Below are 22323 nucleotides of genomic sequence, written 5' to 3'. Positions count from 1 at the left end.
TTATAAACATGAACCACTGACACTGGCTTGGAAAATGATACTCACTGACTCCTTGAGATGGCTGCTCCACCTTAGTAGTGTTCTTCCCAGTTTGAGGCCACGCCTGGCCACGTGTGAGGCCACGTTGGTCACATTTGAGCTGTGAGAGCAGACCTCTTCCCTCAGTTCTCCTGGCATCAGAGCTTTATAAAACTAAAAGATGGGAAGTGCTAGTTTCCTGTCTCTGAAGAATCTGTGCAAGAAAACAATGTCTCTGTTGAGTTTTTTTCAGCCTTCTTCAAAGCTGAAGCCCTTCAGCTCTGAGACACACATTAATTTGATCATAAATAGAAATTACATCCCACATCACTTCTACCAAGGTAGGGGGTTAGCCAGCTCCTTTGCAAACAGACACAAGCAACTGCTGTCCGCCACGCTTGATGTTGGTGTAAGTGCAGTCCGTTTCACTCTAGGCCCAGCCAGGCTTCACTTTCAGATTTGGTTGATGTGTTTGCTCTGCAACCCTGACTTACAGTTGGCTCTGTGATGCCAATGTGACTTACATTTGGCTCTGTGATGAAAATGTTGTTCTCAGCCTGCAATTTTTAAAACCTGAATATGAACAAGCACATCACTGAAGATAAGTTACATGTTAAAAAGGCCATTAAAGCAGCTTCTACTTTTTTAGCCTTTTATTGCTAAGAAGTATTTCGAATAGTTCAGTAAAAGTGCACAGAACAAGTTGCTGATAAATTGGACGAAAGATAAGTGTCTTCTGGCCTATGGTATTTTAGTTAGTTTTGCATTGCTGTAATGAAATAACTGGCATAGGCTACTTATGAAGAAGAAAGGCTTTATTGAGCTCATAGTTTTGGAGATTCTGAGTCCAAAAGACATAGCACAGGCTCTGTGATGTGGGCCATTCCTCTGAGCAGCTGAACCAGTGGTTTGAAGAAGCCAGTACATCCCAGACCAGGAGCAGAGAGAGGACAGGCGGACGTGTTCATCTGCTGACAACTGTCTCGTGAGAAGTCAAGGGTTGCTGTGAAGGCACAGGAGCTACCTTCACCAGGACATGTGCTGACCCAGCGGCCTCTCCTTCTGTCACCTTGCAAGGCTTCGCCCTCTCCAGACAGTTCCACTCTGCAGACAGAGGCTTCTGTCGGACCCACGGGGTCTATGTCCAAACCATGGCATTTGGCTCAAATTCTGCCCTTAGCAATAACCAAGGGTGTGGCATATTGCTATTCACTGGTATTAATTCATGGGTAGCACACATTTGAGATGAGAAATAGCTGTCTAATTAAGCTGTAGAGGTTAGGAACTAATTTTGATGTAGAAGTATCTAAAATTTTAAATCACTTAGACAGATTTAAACTCTTCTTTGTTGTTGTCTTAAAAGTTTATAGCTTAAATTGTTGGAGCGTAAGGGAGATAATTTAAAATTGTATACAAAGCCAGAATTCTGATCCTGGCTGGCTGCTGGTGGCTCATGCCTGTAATCCCAGCTGCTCAGGAGGCTGAGATAGAAGGATTGTGGTTTGAAGCCAGCCCAGGTAGGAAAGTCCAAGAGACTCTTACCTTCAGTGACCTACCAGAAAACCAGAAGTGGCACTGTGGCTCAAAGTGATAGAGCACTAGCCTTTAATGAAAGAACTCAGGGACAGGGTTCAAGCCCGAGTCAAGCCCAATGACTGAAAAAAAATTATACAAATTACAAATCAAGAAAATTTAAAGGAATCAATTTTTCCTACCTTTGAAATGCTGATATATTCTACAAGATATTTAAATTTAATAGTTTTACAAGGAAAACACCCAGAGAATTTTGTCATCATGTGTTGTTTGTTTCCTCCAGCAGAATTTTTGGTTGCCAGATTTCTTAATTGGAAGCTCATTATTTATTTTTCACTGGGGACCTCATTAGCTGTGCATTGAGAGCATTTTTTTAAATCCCTCTGCTGATCTGCTCTGGTATTAGGGAGAGTTGAGCCACAGCTCCTAAAAATGGAGATATTCTGGCACTAAGTCAGGAGTTGCTTATCTGGATTTCGTATTAGCTAGCTGTTAGGAAAGCAGAACATTGAAAGTAAATACCTTCAGAAACATTGTGAACACATTGTGACGACTTTCTGTTGAGTTTGCACTAACCATTAGCATGTATTTATGATTTCATTAGAAACCAGGGCTCCGGAAGTGAACTTCCTTCCCTTCACAGCTATGCTTCCCTCACAGTGTGTGTTTCCCTGCAGCTGACAAGGCCTTCCGAGACATGAAGGTGCTCAAGATGAGCCAGTCCATCATTGTGTCTGGAGAATCCGGAGCTGGCAAAACAGAAAACACAAAATTTGTTCTTAGGTGAGTTACCAGCTAACCTGACATAATTCAAACAGGCTGACATTGTTTCAGTGGTAAAAAAAAAAAATTGCATAACACAAAATTTTCCCCATTAGGTCTTTTCTGGTGCACAGTTTAGTAATATTAAGCAGATTCCCATTGCTGTGCTGACAGGTTGCACGTGTATTTTCCTCCTGTAAACAGATCCTATGTTCCCATTTAACAGTTTTCTCCCTTTATCCACTTGCTCCAGGCTCTTGTTTTTCAGTTTCTATCAGTTTAATTACTCCCATTGCCTCCTGTAAGTAGAATCATAGAGTACTTATGTTTTAAGATTATTATTTTATGTGACTCCAAATACAGTTCACTTGTGTTTGAGCTGATCAAAGTGGCATATGCCTATAGTCCCAGCTACTTGGGATGAGCTGTGCAGTTAAGGAAAAAAAAAGGATTTTCCTGTGTTGTACTACATATGCTAATTTCCTCCCTACATTCTAACGGTTGAGGAACACTCCCTTATATTTATAGACTACATTTTGTTTACCCATGGATTTGTTAGCAATTACTTATATTATTTCTATATCTTGGCTACTGTGAATACTACAGTTATGGAAGCACAAATAACTCTGAAAATTTGAATAGATTGAGTTTTTAATACCTTTGCATAATTTAGAGCACTTTTTTTTTGTGGTTGTGGGGCTTGAACTCAGGGCCTGGGTGCTCTCCCTGAGCCTCTTTGTACTCAAGGCTAGTGATCTACCACTTGAGTCACAGTGCCACTTCTGGTTTTTGAGTGGTTTATTGGAGATAAGAGCCTCGCTGGGACTTTTCTACCTGGGCTGGCTTCAAACTGCAATCCTCAGATTTCAGCCTCCAGAGTAGCTAGGATTATAGGCATGAACCACTGGTGCCAGCACTGCATACTTTAGAACGATTTTTTTTGTGTGTGTCAGTCCTGGGACTTGAACTCGCGGTTCTGTTCCTGAGCTTTTTTATTTTTATATTTTTTGCTCAAAGCTAGTGGTCTACCATTTGACCCACAGCTTTACATCTGACTTTTTGGTGGTTAATTGGAGATAAGAATCTCATGGACTTTCCTGGCTGGGCTGGCTTCAAACTGTGATGCTCAGATCTCAGCATTCTGAGTAACTAGGATGACAGGTGTGAGCCACCTGTGTGTGGCTACATTCTACCATTTTTAGGAAGCAAATTTGTAGGTTGTTGAATGCCAGCTCTGACATGTTATTTCCATGAAGACCCTAGCAGAGGCTTATACTGGCTAGGCCAACAGGAAATGTTCCTTCAAACTCCAGAGGCCCAGTGGACAATCTGGTCTCAGGGTTTCTGAGTTTGAAACTTTTTTTAAATTTAAAAAACAATTTTTTTTTTTTGGTCCGGTCGTGGGGCCTGAACTCTGGGCCTGGGCGCTGTCCCTCAGCTCTTCAGCTCAAGGCTAGCGCTCTACCACTTGAGCCACAGTGCCACTTCTGGCTTTTTTTCTTTTTTCTTATGTGGTGCTGGGGAATCGAACCCAGGGCCTCAGGCATGCAAGGCAAATGCTTTACCACTGAGCCACCTTCCCAGCTCCTGAGTTTGAAACTTTTAAGAATAATTTCAAACCTGTAACAGGATAATTACATTGGAACATAAATTTGTAATTTTTAAAGCTATAATGATGGTTTTGTTTTCCACTTTCCATGTATTAAATGACATTAAAATTGGAATATACTATATGCAATATTTTCATGATTTAATATTTTTTAATCTTGTATTTTAAATAGATACCTGACAGAATCATACGGAACAGGTCAAGATATTGATGATAGAATTGTTGAAGGTATTGCCAGTTTTTATTTTTTTATTGTTAGGAGCATAATAAAATTAACTTAGAAGTATCTGTAGTGTGTGTGTCTACATGTTTGTGTGCCTAGGTGCATGCGCACACATGGTTGTGTGTTTGTGTAGTGTGTGTGCACATGTTGTCACTGGGATTGATTTTAAGGATTCCTGCCCTTGCTTAGCTTTTTTGACTCAAGGCTGGCATTCTACCACTTGAACCACACTTGCATTTCTAGTTTTTTTGCTGGTAAATTGTTAAGAATTTCTCAGATTTGCCTGCTATGGCTAGCTTTGAACTGCTATCCTCAGATCTCAGCCTTCTCTCAGTAACTGGGCTTATAGGTTTGAGCCACCAGAACCTGGCTAGATATAATTTTTTGCTTACTCAACACACATTATCTCTCCAGCCACCCTGTACCATGTAGGCACTAAGAAGGAAGGGGTTAAGGATTTCGATTTCATATCCAAACCCCTAAAATTAAGGCCTTGAATAAAGTGTAAAGACTGAAAGAAAAAGTATAGGAAACTATCTTCCTGTTTATTTTCTTAACTGTGTGTTCTGTAGAGAAGGAAAGAAGAGTTATTTTATATTAAAGTGCTTTTTCTGGGAGACGACTTATTGTAACAAAATACCATCTCAGAAGGCAGGAGTGCGAGTTGACTCCCGATGCTCTGTCGCTGTCTCACCCCTGTGAAAGTGCTTGTACCTGTCTGGAGCTGCTGCTCTGTGCTGACAGCTTGTTGAATCTGTACCTCCTGGGTGCTATGGGCCCTGTCTGGTGTCCTCCCTCACAGACGCGCTCCTCCTGCAGGGAAGTAGGGCTGTCATTGTTGGTTTAAATCTGTTCTGTATCGCCCTCCTGATAGTGCTCCAAGGCCACGAGGCCAGCCAGGCTGCTCTGTGAGGCTTGGCTCCCACCTCTTCCTGTCTAACCTTGCCCCTGTTTTCTCTCACTTCTATGCCTTAGCCCTGTTGGTTTTCCCGCAGGTCTTTGAGGTCTACACTCTCTCCTTCTTCGCTTTGCCTTCCAGTGTTGTAACTTTTAAAAACAGAATAAGTAATTAATAGGAAAGATAAACCATGGGTTAATTAAAAAAATACTAATTAGTATTCTGGCTTATTTACTTGGGCTGCAGACTCCCTGGGGAATTGGAGCCCCGCCCAGTTTCTTCCATGGCAGTGAGCCTGGTGGGTACAGTGAGCTCCAGTTGAGGGAAGCGATCATTCCTGGAGCGATCATTCCAAAGCTCCCAGCCCCTGTAACTGGAGAGCTAGGGGAGCACTGGTACTCTATGGAAAGGTGGTTGTTGGTTCAAAAATGACTATATTACTAAAAGCACAAATATGACTGTGTGGTTCAGAGGTCATTATCCTATTATTTTATTTCTATTAACTTTTAAAAAAATTATTCAGTAAATTACTAGTAAGAGAGTTGTAATGGAGCCCCCTTTGGTCAGTGGCTGGTCATCTGGGCTTCTAGAAGTCCATTCAGCTTGTTTGCCTCAGTTTTCTTGTCATCTGAAAAGCAAAGAACATAGGATACTCTTTAGTTTTAATCATTTATTTCTTTTAGCAAGTGAAATAAATGGAGATTTATCTTTAAGAGGATTTTAAGGCTAGTTTGACTTTCTACTGTGGATTTTTTTACACGAAACACTCTGACTATAAATATGATGAAACTTTTTTTTATGTTTATGGCCGAAGAATCTTTAAGATTATCATTAAGCTGGTGTGTTTATAACTGAGACTTCGGTGAGTACAAGAATAGATTTGATTCAGTTTTTTTTTGGGGGGGGTGTTCAAGACTTAAACTCAGTACCTGATACTTTCACTCATTGGTTTAGTGCTCTACCAGTCCCAAGAATAGAATCTAATATCCAGTCATGAAGTGTGTATGTATATGATTATACAGTAGTAATTAAAATGTTGTATTTCATCAAAGGGATTTAAAAAATAGTTGCTTTTTGGGGGACAGTCAGTATTGAGGTTGGAACTCAGAGTCTCAAGTGTGCTAGGCAATCTGCCACTTGAGTCGCACCCCAGTCCTGAAAACTATTATTCTGAATGCTTTTATCATGTAGTTGCATAAACTCTTACTTTGCTAACCCCCATCAGATGCCCCTATGACGTGTTTAATCTGGAGGTTAAATTAAAATACAGCATATTTTAGAAAAGTAAGTCAAACAGTAACTTTCTTACCTGCATTTTTTCTAAGAACTTTGTTGTTTTATCTATTATATTCATTATTCTCAGAGAGATGGTGTACTTGTTAAAACATTGAACATCCTAAGAGTGATTTATTAGTTTTTAATTTTAGAAGCTCATCAATTTGCTGATATCCTTAACTTGTGCAGTCATTAAGGGGGATTTATTTATTTATTTATTTATTGCTGGTCCTGGGGTTTGAACTCAAGTCCTAGACACTGTCCCTGAGCTTCTTTTGCTCGAGGCTAGCACTATACCACTTGAGCCACAGCGCTACTTCCGGCCTTTTCTGTTTATGTAGTAGTGAGGAATTGAAAGGGCTTCATGCAGGCTAGGCAAGCACTCTATCACTAAGTCACATTCCCAGTCCAAAAATTAATTTTTAATTAGCATTGTAGGAGTAACTTTTAACACTGTATTTAAACTTTGTAATCCAGTGACTTTTTGAAGTTTTTTCCTGAACATTTATATTTCCTTTTTATATCACTTGAGTAGTACTTGAACACAGTGAGTAACTATTAAATATTTATTTGACATCATTTGATAGATTATGTTAATATTTTTGTGGCCATTTATTATAGCACTTTTTCTAACATTTTTCCCCCTGTGGAGACATACTCTCCATGCTGTTTTGTATCCTTTTTCCACACTCATTTTCTTCATGAGATATTTTCCTTTCTTAATAGCTAATCCACTCTTAGAAGCCTTTGGAAATGCAAAGACCGTTCGCAACAATAATAGCAGTCGATTTGGAAAATTTGTAGAAATTCATTTCAATGAAAAGGTGAGTGCAAGTGACTTTTGGGATATGCTTGGGGAGTGTGTAAAAACACAGGGTTTTAGTAAAATTGATGCTGTATTTGGACTTATGGTAAATTGTGTGTGTGTGTGTGTGTGTGTGTGTGTGTTTGTTTGTCCTGTATCCCAGGCTGGCCTTGAGCTTGTGATCCTCCTGCCTCAGTCTTTTGAGTGCTGTGTTTACTACATATACTACATATACTACACACCTAGCTTCTTTGTTATTTTATATAGGAGAATATATATACATACATACATACATATATATATATATATATACATACACACACACACACACACACACACACACACACACATATGTATATACTCTGACCAAAAGCACTTTTCACAATTTATAACCTATTGAATACTGTATTTACTGGAGCTGAAACTTTATAATTTATTATAACTGTATAATTTATTCTTTGTCTTGATTGCCATGCATCAGTTGTCCATAATCATGGTCTATATAGTATGCTATTTTAGCATATATACAAGTATATATACACACACATACATAGAGTATACACTGACCAAGTCAGTGAAATTGATAATTTTCATCTTCTATGTATGTTTACATTTGGAGCCTTTGAGCTCCTGTCTTTTCAGACTGTATAATAGATTATTGTAGATACCATCACTGAAGCACAGTGTAAAGTCAGTTCTGATCCACTGAGGCTCAAAACTTAGATCTAGGTAGAGACTTAAAAAGATTTTTTTTGGGGGGTAGATCATGGGGCTTGAACTCAGGGCCTGGGCACTATCCCTGAACTTTTCTGCTAAAGACTAGCCTTGCTCTACCATTTTGAGCCACAGCTCCACTTCCAGTTTTCTGGTAGTTTATTGGAGGTAAGATTCTTGTGGACTTTTCTGCCTGGGCTTCCTTTGACCTGTGATCCTCAGATGTCAACCTCCTGAGTTGCTAGGATTATAGGCGTGAGCCACCAGTGCCCAGGTTATAAAGATATTTAAAATGAAAGATGACATCTGTGAGACTCAAAGTTAGTCAGTTGTCTGTTTTTCTGTTTTTCCAGTACTGAGACTTAAACTCAGGTCCTGGGTTCTGTCCCTTTAGTTTTTTGTTTTACTGTAGGCTAGCACACTACCACTTGAACCACAGCACCACTTCTGGCTTTTTGATGGTTAATTGGAGACTAGAGTCTCATGAACTTTCTTGTCTGAGCTGGCTTTGAATATCCATCCTCAGCTCCCAGCCTCTCTAGTAGCTAGGATTACAGGCAGGAGCCACAGGTGTCTGGCTGATTGTTTTTTGCTTCTGTATTTGATGAATATTATGACTTCTTTGGTAAACACATTTGTTAGGAACATTTAGCATAATTAACTTATACTTCACCTTTAAATGCAAAAAATATATTTTCTCTTAATTTTGTTTTTTAGAGTTCAGTTGTTGGAGGATTTGTTTCACATTATCTTCTGGAGAAATCTAGGATCTGTGTTCAAGGCAAAGAAGAAAGGAATTACCATATCTTTTACAGGTTGTGCGCTGGTGCTTCTGAAGATATTAGGGAAAAACTTCATTTGAGCTCTCCAGATAATTTCAGGGTAGGTTGGAAGAAAAGAAATTTCACTTAAGCTTTGAAAATTGAATTGCCTTCAGTCCTAAACGATGAAAAAATTATGTATGTGTACTGAGGGTGACTTCCCCAAACAGTAAATGTTAGCAGTGCTCTACATAGCATTAACACTGTGTCAATTGCAAGTAATTGAGAGGGGATTTGGTGCATAAGAGAGGACAGGATGGGGTATGTCAAGTGCCATGCTGTTTTGTGGCAGGAGCATCTACAGGTTTTGATGTCCTATCCCTAGGAGGTCAAGGAGCCAGCTCCCTAGAGACACTGAGGATGGCCATATAGGTGTCAGAATGATCACAATACTGATATGCAGATGCCTCTATTGAGGCAAATTGTTGAGTTTGTAAATGCTGGCCACATGATTATATTCTTCAATTAAACAACAAATAGTTATTGCTTACTTCCTGGACATTGTGCTAGGGTTAAAAAAGACAAATAAGATAAATAAGACAAAAGATCTGTTCCTGAGCATCTTAGAAGGTGACAGGAACTGCACAGTTTGACAGGTTGAATAATAAGGAGAGATATACCTAGACTAGATCTGCCTGGAGCAGACACGCCTCAGATCCTGTGGCACTTGGGGAGTTTGAAAGGTTTGGCTGAAGGAAGACTTGAGTAACTTGGTAAGAATCCTGAAGTATGTCAAGTGTTAGTTGGCTAGCTAAAGAAAGATGTATTTTTTCCCATGGTAGATGGAAAGGATGAATAAAGAGAGGAAAGAAGCATCTCAAAGGATGTAACAGGAAGTGGCAAGATGGAGACTAGAGAGCTATTAGAGGGATTTAAGTAGAAAGTTAAGTCTCAGAATCGTGCTTTTCTGGCTTTATTTGGAGGTTGGCTTTAAGGTATGTGTAGGAGGATGGGTAGACATTGAAAAACATAGGCAGATTGCTTAGAAGCCTATAGCGGTGGTAGAAGAGTTACTAAAGTGCCTGATTTGGCTCATGGATGACATAGTTATCAGAGGAGGGGAAAAATTAGAAATTAATACAAAGTATTAGAAGGTGGAATTAGACTGACTATAGCAGAAAGAAAGTCTATAGTGATGTTCAAAGATGTGACTGTGGTCACTCGGTGGATATTGTTGTGGGAGCCAGGCATATGGTTGTAGCGTGGACAATGGCTAGTTTGAGCTTGCGGATCATTTCAGTGCAGACAACTAGAAGACAGTGGGGACCACTCTCTCCAGATCAGCACCATGCTGGAGGAGGAGGTTTGGGAGGCTTCGGTACTCTGGTGATGGTTACACCATGGGAGTGAGTAGCTGAGGCTGTCTAGAAGAAGGCATCATGGAGAGAAAGGATGTATATGTCGCTGTTTTCTTTGTTGTTTTTAATCTGTGCACAGCAAAGTGAGTGCCCTCTGCTCCGCTGTCTCCCTGGCTTGTGCACTGAGGTTTTATGATGCTTCTGGGAAACAGCATTAAATTTGGAGACAGGAATGCTGAAATGATTCATTGCATAGAACAAGTATGGTACTATGTATAATTTACAGTGGTAACACTGCTGCACATGACGATGGAAGTCATTATATTGAGGAACTAAGTTTAAAAATTAGATATTAGGGGGCTGGGGGTTTAGCCCAGCAGAAGGGCGCCCGCCCGGCACGCTCAAGGCCCTGGGTTCGGTCCTCAGCCCTGGAAAAAAAAATTAGAGCTTAGGAAAAGCAAACTTCTTTAAAAAAATAATTTTATTGTTATTATTAAGGTGTTCTACAGAGAGGTTATCATTTTGTAAGTCAGGTGATGAGTACATGTCTGTTTTTGGACAATGTCACCCGTTCCTTTGCTTTCCCATAGTTTCTTCCTCCTTTCCCTGCCCACAAGTTACATAGGTCATTTTTCATATAATATATACTGAATAGCACAATTGCATTTGTTCATCCTTCTCCCTCCCTTTCTGTGCTCCCTCCCCCTAAGAGGGGGATAAAAAGCAAAAACAAATACCACCCCACCACCAATAATAGCAACAACCCCCCCCCCCCGTGTTTCCATTTTCCATTTTCTGGAAGTATATTACTTACTTTTTTTTTTGGCTAGTCCTGGGGCTTGAACTCAGGGCCTGGGCACTGTCCCTGAGCTTCTTTTGCTCATGGCTAGCACTCTACCACTTGAGCCACAGCGCCATTTCCGGCCTTTTCTGTTTATGTAGTATTGAGGAATTGAACCCAGGGTTTCATGCATGCTAGGCAAGCACTCTACCACTAAGTCACATTCCCAGCCCCAGGATATTATTTCATAATTGTTCAGAATTCAAAATATTACTCAAAATAATTAGCCACAGTGATTCCACAGATTCAGTAGAAAGGTGATTTCCATGATTGTTTCTAATACTTAAGTTTGGAGTCATTTTTTATTTTTATCTTATTTTTATTAACTTATTTTTTTATTATCTTTAATTGTACAAAAGGGTTTCAATTCAACATATCAATTTATGAGTGCAGTGCATCTTGATTAATGTCCATGGGCTATAGATCCTTTTTACTTTCATTAGTTTGTTTTTTTTAATTATCTTTAAGTGGTTGTATAAACGAGTTGCCCTCCAGCAAAGCAGCTTATGAATTCGATGTGTCTTGATCAGTGTCACCCCTTTCATCATTCTCCCCATCCCTTCTAACTCCACCCCTTTAATGGGCTATATCTTTAAAAAGATGTTTGATACTACAACGATGTAATAATATTGACCTTTAAAGTAGGAAATTATGGTGTCAATTTTTTAAATCTTAATCATTTTATTAAAACTACATTCAGGTATTAGGACTTTAATATCTCTGGTTTGATCAGGAGGAATACAGTGTTTTTAAAATAATAGTCCTGATTTTAACTGAGAGATGAACTGATGCTGATAATATATTTAGAAATTCTTTAAGGTTGCTACTATTTGGCAAGCTGAGCTTTTTTTTTTTTTTTTGCTGTGCTACTTCCCTGTGAATCACATAAGCTAATTATAATTTAAATTTCTTTGTCACAGTACTTAAACCGTGGCTGTACCAGATACTTTGCTAACAAAGAAACTGACAAACAGATTTTGCAGAATCGCAAAAGTCCTGAGGTATAGTAGACTGTTTTCACTTCAAATGTCTAATGTAAATTTAAAAATTATGCTTTATTTTGGAGTCCCAGTAGGATTTCTTACTCATAAGCTGATGTTTTAAGACCCTAAATAGTCGCGCAAGTCTCCTTCCCACTGATACACCTCTGCTGGTGTCTGCACAGCAGACTTTCTTAGTTTATTAGGCACTTCAAGACTGAAGTAGGGTTTGAAGAAGACAATGGGTTTCATTAAGCATTTGTATATAAGGATGCTTGTACATTAGAGTATTGCTTTTTAAAACACACTATTTCTGTAATATAGTGTAAAATATTGTTTCATATTGTTCTTGATAAATTGTTATAGTATGCCTAGGATTATTTAGATGTAATCATAGCATTATTATTTTTTAAAAGTCATTCACTCTTTAAAGATCTCCAACTTTGTAAATTTTAGTGCATAGTGTTTCAGTAGCAAGTGGTATTGTGTCTATATAAGGGCTCACATTATGAAAACTAAGTCAAGATGATTATAATTAGTCCAGTCTCTATTGATTTTATGAAAACCAAGCATTCAATGTCAAGATAAATTAAATATTTAATTGAACAATTTTTTGTCATAGTTTTTAATTCTACTTATGTGAACCAGGTATTTTGGCTCTTTTAAGATTAGCGTGAAATTGTTTATATATTAAATATATTCATATCAAAGAAACAAAAAGCAAACAAAATTCTAATTATGTCAAATTCTAAGCAGATGAGCCCACAGCTAATTCTTGCTTTACTTGATATTTTATATCCTTTTAAACATAAATGCCTGAATTTTAAGTCATAAGTTTCATGTTACAGCCATAATCAAATCTTTGCAAAGGAACATTAGTATTTATTATGGTTTTTATCTGTACTTTGCTAAGACTGTTTCCTAGACTTGGCACTGGTGGCTCACACCTGTAATCCTAGCTATTCAGAAAGCTGAGATCTGAGGACTGTAGTTTGAAGCTAGCCAGCTAGACCCACAAGACACTTACTTTGAATTAGCCAGCAAAAAGCTGGAAGTGGAGCTGTGGCTCAAGTGGTAGATCACTAGCCTCGAGCAAAAAAGAACTGAATAGAAAGGAAAGAAAGCTGGTGATTACTCTCCAGAGGATAGCATGGATGCCTTTCACTAGTGTCAACAATGTTACTCACATTAAAAGAGACAGAATGTGTTCATGTATCATGTCTACAGGTGAACAATGAATTAATGTGTTTAAATTACTTTTTTATGTCTTCATCAGGAAGATGAGGTGATCATTTTGATGATTAAATCCTTTCACTGACTGTCCTTCAACTCTGTGTGATTTTTTTTTTGAGAATGCAGTATTTTCAGTCTGCCATAAAGCAAGTGCATTCACTAGCATTTGATTAAAACTAATTTCTAAGTGAAGCAGGCTTTAATTGTGAGACTAAAAATTCTGCATGATACATATTTCCTGTTAACTTGGGCTGCATGTGATTGTTTCCTTTACTGCTTTTTAAAGAATAAAATGGCATTTCATTTTCTAGACATTTTCCAGAAACTTTGTATTTTAATGGAACATTTTAAAGAACTTTGTGAATTGAGTTCTGACTTCAGCTGGGAACAAAATATTTCCTAGAGGTGACACTTATGCCTGTTAGCCCTCAGGATGTTGTTTCATTATTTGGACTTTCCTTCTTTATTCTCATGTTCTGGAAAATTTCCTAGACCAGCTTTTGTGTTCAGGAACTTTTATGCTTCTCTACTAGCTACCGAAGCCCTAACTTTCTTCTTTCCCTTTTCTGAGTTTGTTATAGGTCCTAACAAATGAGTGCTTCAGATGCAAATTTTCTCTTCTCCCCTTTCCTCATGTTTTGAGTCAGTGCATAAATTGCTAGAGTAAGTGTACCAGTGCTTGCTAGTGTACTTTACTTCATATGTACATACACAGAAAAGTGAAAATAACCTTTCAGGTCCTGAAAATTGTGCCACCCCATCCATCATTGACTTCTGCTTAACAATGGGGCAGCTGAAAGCGGCTAACCTAAAACAATGCCCTGCTAATTGTCAGAATGAAAACTTCATCATGATTTGTACCTGATTTTTGTTTGCCTATTTTTAGCTGAAAAAAATTGCATGCATTTAAAAAACATTTGGTATCATACATGTGGTGGGATAATTAAATCAGAGGACTAAATCTGTTGGTTCCTCAGTTGTGGGATAATTAAATCAGGTTAATAAATCTGTCACTCCCTTAGTTCTTTTTGGTCTGAGAATAGATTCACTGCAACTATGACCATTTTCAAAATTCAATTTGTATCTTTAAGATCCTGGAATCATAAGACTTTGCAGTTAAAAACGTCTTTGAATGGCAAAATGCCTCCATTCTTCCCATTGAAATGATTGTAGATTCACATGTAGTTGTAAGAAATTGCAGGGCCAAATCCTGTGTCCCCTTCCCCCAGCCACTCAGTTTTAGGATGTGTTAGAACACTCCAGCTTCTCTTTGGACGGATTTTACTTTTGCATGTTATGTATGACATTGATAGACTGGTGTAGAGGTTTGGGTTTCCACAAAAGACATGACAGTCCGTTGATGGCTCTCCTCTTGTTTTCTAGTATGTGAAGGCTGGTTCCCTGAAGGACCCTCTCCTAGATGACCACGGAGATTTTATCCGCATGTGCACAGCCATGAAGAAAATTGGCTTGGGTGATGAAGAAAAGCTCGATCTGTTCCGAGTGGTGGCTGGCGTGTTGCACCTTGGGAACATTGACTTTGAGGAAGCCGGCAGCACTTCAGGTGGTTTCTTTGTGTTTAAAGAGAAGAATAGTATCAGGTGGAATTTTCTAATTTCTTGGATGAAAATCCAGTCTGTGATGTGCATCTTCATTAAAATTCCAAGCAGGTTACTCACTGACTGCTCCTATGTTTATATTTAGTTAAAATTTCCAACTAACACTTTACTTTTTTTTAAAAAAATAGCCATTAATAGAGAACTTGAACCTTTTCTGGTTCATGTTCCATAGATCTAAACCTGGGTCAGTTCCATTAAGGAAAGCTGATACATAAAAACCTATGGACTTTACCAGTGAGCAACGAAAATAGTCAGTCTTAGAGAAACTGAACAGCCTTTAAATGCCCAGTGCCAGTAACTGTTCACCTATAGTCTTTCAGCCTGTATATGCATTAAAGCTTTGGTATAGTTATGGCTTGGCACACTGGGGCCCATGGGCCCGATCCGGCTCACTGTCTGTTTTTGTGAATGAAATATTATCTATGCCAGTTTCCATGTGGCAGAAGGGTGTTGGGGCAGAGATTACAGGTCCTGTAATGATGTCAGTATTTACTATTTGCCTCTATAAAGTCAGCGATTATCCCTTTCCTGCATTAATGCACTCTGTTAGAATCTTACACCAAGGCTGAGTTGAGAAGAGTGTGAAGGACCACCTGACTTCGTGGTTAGCAACATAAGCCTTTGCATCAGATCCCTGAGCTCTCTGAACCTTGGTTTCTTCATTTGCAAGAGGAAATCATCCATAAGAAGTGCTTTGGGAGTATAGTACCTTCAACAATATGCGCGAGGAAAGGGGCACAGAGGAAGGGAAGAGCTATTTCAGTATATATGTCAGTCCAGAGGCTTACACTGTGAATCCTAGCTACTCCAGATCCTAGCTAGCCATTTCCAAGCTGGTAGAATCCAGGAGTAAAGTAGTTGGATAAGCTGGGTGCCAGTAGTTCATGCCTGTAAGCCTTGTTACTTGGGAGGCTGCGATCTGAGGCTCGTGGTTTAAAGCCAGATCATGCAGGAAAACTCTTGAGACTCTTATGTTGAATTAACCACCAAAATGCTGGAATTGGGGCTGTGGCACAAGTGATAGAGCACCATTATTGAGAAAAAGAGCTTAAGAGGCAGCACCCAGGCCTCGAGTTCAAGTCTTAGTACTGGTACCAAAAAAAAAAAAGTCAGTGATAAGAGTTGTACCTGAGTAGAAGTGTTTCCTTAAGCATGTTTCATACCTAGCACTGCTCCCTGCCTTGAAAATGGAAAAAAATGAGCTATGTGTATGATGTATCATATTGTGCGTTCTATCATGAACATCCTTATCCTGATTGAAACCTTGTAACAATATTGAGGTAGGAGATTTTATGTCTGTTTTGCAATGGAACCTATGCAGAAGTAATGACTGTGATCATTATTTAATGTAATGAACATAATTCTAATGAGGTTATTAGATGTGAGAGGCTGGGTCTATCCATGTCTGATGAACTCAGCAGCTTGTGTTAATTGTCCCTTGTTTCCCCCAGGCCACCAAGCCTTGTGATCTATGAATGAGCAGACTAAAGTAGACAGTCTCTAATGACTTTCAGATTTAATGTCCTGGGCTGTTTGCAATCAATACAGTGAGAACAGAGCATTGTGCACATGTGCATGTTCTTTGACCCCCACCTCCCCCACAGTGCTATGGGCATGTGTGACCTTGAGGATGTGACCTTGGGAAAGAACTTCTGCATCCTGTATCTCAATTTTCCCTCTGTAAAGGGTTGAGAGTATAGCTCTACCTTAATGTTGCAAAGGGGAATGGATGAGCTGAATAATTACCACATGTTTTGAATACTCGAACACAATTGTAATCATGATAAATGTAAGTGAATAAATACAAAATAAAATATACAATTTCTATTTAAAATGCAAATGATTCAAGCAAACTTAAATATTTTTAATGTGCATTAAAATGTTGCATGAGTATTTTTTAGAGGAATTGGAAAAATAATTTTGAAAATTTGCATATTGCTCTGCAGCTTTGTTATGCAAAGGGAACAGGAGGCAGGGTTGAAGTACCACACGGAATAATCAGCCACACCTTGGCGAATGTGAGAGGTGATCCGTGGCTTTTTCCTGTGTGGTATCTTTGGTCCTGTGAGGGAGCATGCAGATGTCAAGTGGCATAGCATTTACGATATCATAAGTTATTATCTCGATAGCTGGAGAGAACTATATATTCAAAATGAAAATAGTGCATGTTCACATCTTTTCCTCATTTTTATTCTCAAAGTTCTTTTGATTGTAGGGGAAATGAGAAGAATGTGGATTACATTGGAGTGAGGCAGTGAATTAATTAAGATAGTGAACCTGTTATCTTTTAGTTTATTGACTTTTTTTTTGGCTGTATTGAGATTTGAATTGAAGGCCTGTACTTGCTAAGCAAACTCTACCACTTGAGCTACACCCTCAGCTCTTAGATTATTTTAATATTTGTAGCTAAGGTTTTTTTCTGTGAGTCTTTGTCTCTTTTGTGACTCTTACCTTAGACCTAAGTGAGGATCACTTGTATTAGCAAATTTAATTTGGCATTTCATGGCAATTTGGGGGAAAAAGAAAACCACTGCAATTATTTTATTGAAAAGTTTATTTCCAATAAATAATTTGACTGTCAGAATTTATTTTTTATTTTTGCACAGTTAAACTGTAGAAAGCACCTCTTAGAACTGCCCATGTTAGATTCCATTTAGCAAAAATGTATGTTATTAAATAACAGATTTAAGAAAATGAGGAATGTTTTTGCATGAAACCAGAATTATTTTATATAGCTTTCAGCCCTTTTTTTTCTCTTTTCTTTTCTTTTTTTTTTTTTGTGTTGGTCCTGGTGCTCGAACTCAGGGATTGGGTGCTATCCATGAGCTTCTTTTTGCTCAAGGCTGGTGCTCTACTGCCTGAAATAGCTCCATTTCTACCTTATGCCTATTTAAGCTAAAAAAATTAATTTTTTTGTAGGACATTTTGTAAGGAAGAGGAAACATATAGATGAATTCGAGGTTTGTCAGTGCCAGGGCTGGGCAGTCGTGTGGCTCTGCGTGTGGGCTTCAGAAGAGGGGTGATTCACACCCTTTGCAGAATGGCAAGCCCTTCACATAGAGCACAGTGATGGACTGCTGGCTTCTGGAATTTTCTTTCTTTCTTTTTTTTTGGGGCGGGGGTCCAGTCATGGGGCCTGAACTCTGGGCCTGGGCACTGTCCCTCAGCTCTTCAGCTCAAGGCTAGCATACTACCACTTGAGCCACAGCGCCACTTCCAGCTTTTTTTTTTTTTCCTTATGTGGTGTTGAGGAATCGAACCCAGGGCCTCATGCAAGCAAGGCAAGTGCTCTACCACTGAGCCACCTTCCCAGCCCCTGCTTCTGGAATTTTCTACCCAATACTTTTAGACTGTGGTTGACAGCAGTTAAACCATGGTTAAGGAGCTGGGAGTTGGTGGCTCATGCCTGTAATCCTAGCCACTCAGGAGGCTGAGATATGAGGATCACAGTTCCAAGCCAGCCTGGGCAGGAAAGTCCTGAGACTCTTGTCTCTAATTAACCATCAAAAAGGCAGGAGTAGAGCTCTGCCAAACGGTAGGGCACCAGCTTGAAAGAAATAGCTAAGGGATAATGCCCAGTACTAATACAAAACAACAACACAACACAATGACAGAAACTGTCATTACAGGTGCTCTGCCACTCTGGATTTGTCCTGAGCCACCGCGTCTTGTTGATTTTGATTGCCAGGGATAGGGGTGAGGGTGGTCCCCATCAAGGATGGGAAAAAAGTCAAGTGGATTCAGGAATTACAAGTGAACTTTATTCCACAGGTTTACGTAAGTGACGTATAATTCGAAGAAATAGGTTTTGAGACTGCCTTATAGAATGCTTTTTAACTTGGAGTTAAAATTGATTTGATTAGGTGGCTGTAATCTGAAGAGTAAATCTGCGCCATCCCTGGAGTACTGTGCGGAGTTGCTGGGTTTGGATCAGGACGACCTCCGAGTGAGTTTAACCACCAGAGTCATGCTCACAACGGCAGGGGGCACCAAAGGAACAGTTATAAAGTAAGTCTCCCAACCGCCCTGCAGCAGTCAAGCTTGCAGTTTGTCAGGGAGAGAGAAATGGGACCACTGAGATTTATAAGGTGGTGGATCCTCATGCTTCTGCCTTCTCATTTTAGTATTCAGAAAGCTCTGCTGGCTAGATCAAAATTCTGGGAGTCTGGCTGCAGTAAGCCAGTGCATATGTTAATGAGGATTTGCATAGCTTAGAGCCATTCCCTACAGACATGTGACAGCAACAGAATTTATAAGGGAAGAGAAAGGTTTACTTTTGTACGACTGTGGAAATATGAGTTGATTATGTAAATAACTTTCTGACTGTTTCAGGCAACATATCAATTTACCTTAAAAGTAATTTTCTATGCAAATGACGTGTACTAAAACTTCTACCAAGTCGAACTTACTTGAGTAAAATATTCAGCCAAAGGAGCTTCTCCTTACCCTGAGATTCTTCATGTTAGAAGAAATTACAAATGATCATAAGTATCTCACTAAGATTTAAAAAATAAACAATTAAGAACTAGAATTGTACCTACATGTGCATATACTTTCAGCTCAAATGCTTTCTCTGTCGTATGTCCACACATTTCAGGAAAGATTACAGGACATGTAAGTAGAAAAAGGACTATTTAAAAAACTTAAATTTTATTTTATTTTAATGGTTATTTTAAAGGTGATATACAGAGGGTTACAGTTTCATAGCTTGGGTAGTGAGTGTATTCTTGAAAAAGGACTATTTTGAGTTCGAGTATCAGACTGACATGAATGACTTCCAAGCCTGCCTGTGGTCTTGGAGCTTGCCCCCTGCTCCGTGGTCATAATTATGCTAGGATTCAGCACGGTGTGTGGAAAAGCTGCTTTATTACAATCTCCTTTCATTATGCACTGATTTTCTTGAGGGACAACAGCTGTATCTGTGTCTGCACCTTCTAATAATGTGCTGAGCAGTTACTTTCTGGGCAAGTTGGACAATCCTAAATAAGGTAAAATAAAGCACCAGAGTTGCAAGTTATCTTGAATAAATCCAGTTCATTTCACATTTATAAAAAAAAATCAAAAGGATGGTTATTCCTCTGAATAACCCTGATTCTTAATTACTTCTTAATTCTTAAGAATTTATCATGTCAAGTGAAATATAAATTAAGGTTAAAATGATTTTTCAGAAGTGGAGGCATGGCTCAAGTGGTACAGCGCCATCCTTGAACAAAGAAGCTAAGGGACAACACCTAGGCCCTGACGTTAAGCCCCAGAATAATTAAAAACAACAACATTTTCAAGCCTAAGATTCTTTTGCCCAATAACAGATCTTGACTGGATTCTAGATGACTGGATTCTAGATAATTCCTTTAGTTTCTCTCTTGGACTTTTCTTCTTGGCTCTACTTCAACTACCTCCTCATCCCTCACCATTGGCAAGAACCAGTCCTTCATAGGGACACACTCAGGCCCACTGTGACTTCAGGCATCTGTCAATTTGTATATATATGCAAATTTGTATTATTTGCATATGTGTTGTTTTAAGGAGTTTTTATTGATGTGGTCTTTTTCTCTAACAGGGTTCCCTTGAAAGTGGAGCAAGCAAACAATGCCCGTGATGCCCTGGCAAAGACAGTGTATAGCCATCTTTTTGACCACGTGGTCAACAGAGTAAACCAGTGTTTTCCTTTTGAAACATCATCCTATTTCATTGGAGTCTTAGATATTGCTGGATTTGGTAAGTTTAGTATCTTTTGTAAGTTATATTTGAGATCTTTTTTTTTTTTTGGTGTTATACTAGAGCTTGAACTCAGAGCCTTGTGTTTTTGCTTAGCTTTTTTTGCTTAGGTCTGTTGCTTTACCATTTCTGCCACACTTTCTCTTCTAGCTTTTTACTGGTTGGTTGAGGTAACAGTCTCATGGACTTTTCTGCCTGGTCTAGTTTTGAATCACGATCCTCAGATCTCAGCTTCCAGAGTAGCTAGCTATCGCCGCCAGCATCTGACAATATTTGAAATACTTTTGTACATATAAAATTTTTTTTAAAAAGCTTTTTTTCTCCTTGTACTGCTATTCTCTTGATGTATATGTTAATAACTGTGTGTTTGTCATGATGCTTGAAAAACTCCAGGAGTAGTTTTGATCCCAGTAAGGCTAAAATTAATACACACTGATCTACACTTCTACAGCGAAGATGTCTGCATGCTCTTAAATGAAAAAAAACTAAAATAAAAGTAAACTTTTAAGGCTACTAATAAAGAGAATAAGATATATATATATATATATTTACATATATGTATATATATAAAACAAAAGTGTGTGTGCATACACACACACACATATATAAAACACAAATATTTAACAAAGCTATGAAAGCCACTAGTGAACATGTAGAGCCGTGAATAGTTGACATACAATCCTAGTTTATTATTATGTGTAAAAATTACTGCAAGCATTGGCTATTAGTAGCTCTTTCCAATTTCTTTGCCATCACTCAAGTGAAGGTATGTCATTGTTGGGCAAGTTTGGAGCTTCCCAACCAGAAATGGAACGGACCATTAGTACTGGAACACTGTGTTCTGAATGACTAGTCCATAAAACCTTGACATGAATCTGATGGTTTTATAATGGGCATGTAAAGTTGTTTCTCCATTGTGGTTGGTTGGTTTCTGTCAAGTGAAGATTAGAGCTTTTACATTTTGAGAAGAAGGCTTGGCTTTTGATGTGATTAGTGTTTTTAACATTTACGATAAATCTCTATCTTCAGTTCACAGGCAGGTAAACCTGTTGTTATAGGGGATGTGGCCAAAAGGGAACCCTACTACATTGTTGGTGGGAGTCTAAACTTGTTCAATCACTTTGGAAAGCAATATGGAGGTTCCTCATAATATTCCCCATAGAGCTCCCCTATGACCCAGTAATCCCACTTTTGGGCATTTACCCAAGTGATCACAAGCAAGGCCATACTAAAGCTATTGGCACAACTATGTTTCTTGCAGCATTATTTACCATAGCTAAGATATGGAACCAACCCAGATGCCCCTCAGTTGATGAATGGATCAAGAAAATGTAACACACACACACACACACACACACACACACACACTGGAACTCTTTGCCTCCATCATAAAGAGTGATACTGCCCCATTTGTTAGGAAATGGAAAGACTTGGGAAAAAAATTACATTAAGTGAAGTAAGCCAGACCCAAAGAAAAATAGGTACCATGGTTTCTCTTATTTGCAATAACTAGTTTACATCTAGGATAATCTTACCAGACAAGCAGGAAAGGTCAAAAGCTATACATATATGACCATATAAGATGGTGCTAAGTGAAATGAATTCCAAGATAGGGACACAAGAGTTTTTGTCTTTGTTGCTGTTGTTTTGTAATGTAATATGTGCTTTTTTTGTTTCTTTTGTATATTCTTTCCCCATGGTATAACCTGTTTTCACTGTATTTGATTTTGGTGCTCTGCATCTTGTATATACATCTTTCTGATTTGGGGAGAAGAAGGAAAATAACAAAATGCTGAAACAAGGATACAAGTTGACCCATTGTAGCAATGAGATGTACAAGATACTGTGTTGAAAATGAACTTTAAAACTTGAGGGAGGCGGGGCTGGGAAGGTGGCTCAGTGGTAGAGCGCTTGCCTTGCATGCCTGAGGCCCTGGGTTCGATTCCTCAGCACCACATAAGCAAAAAGAAAAAAAG

General features: G+C 38.8%; 1 protein-coding gene across 2 annotated transcripts in view; it reads left to right on the top strand.

The window, feature by feature from the left end:
- The window catches only part of Myo6 (myosin VI), an 86732-nt gene that overhangs the window by 12538 nt on the left and 51871 nt on the right, over window positions 1-22323 (top strand). For both annotated transcript variants that reach the window (XM_013034112.1, XM_013034111.1), the window contains exons 5-12: window positions 2229-2334; window positions 4095-4150; window positions 7045-7142; window positions 8555-8719; window positions 11718-11798; window positions 14394-14574; window positions 18493-18637; window positions 20190-20347. In XM_013034112.1, coding sequence (XP_012889566.1) covers window positions 2229-2334; window positions 4095-4150; window positions 7045-7142; window positions 8555-8719; window positions 11718-11798; window positions 14394-14574; window positions 18493-18637; window positions 20190-20347 — 990 coding nt within the window. The remainder of the gene's footprint in view (window positions 1-2228; window positions 2335-4094; window positions 4151-7044; window positions 7143-8554; window positions 8720-11717; window positions 11799-14393; window positions 14575-18492; window positions 18638-20189; window positions 20348-22323) is intronic.

Source organism: Dipodomys ordii, unplaced genomic scaffold (genome assembly GCF_000151885.1).
Source record: "Dipodomys ordii isolate 6190 unplaced genomic scaffold, Dord_2.0 Scaffold182, whole genome shotgun sequence".
Taxonomy (NCBI): domain Eukaryota; kingdom Metazoa; phylum Chordata; class Mammalia; order Rodentia; family Heteromyidae; genus Dipodomys; species Dipodomys ordii.
Note: the sequence above shows the minus strand (reverse complement) of the source record. Positions and strands in the feature narration are given on the sequence as shown.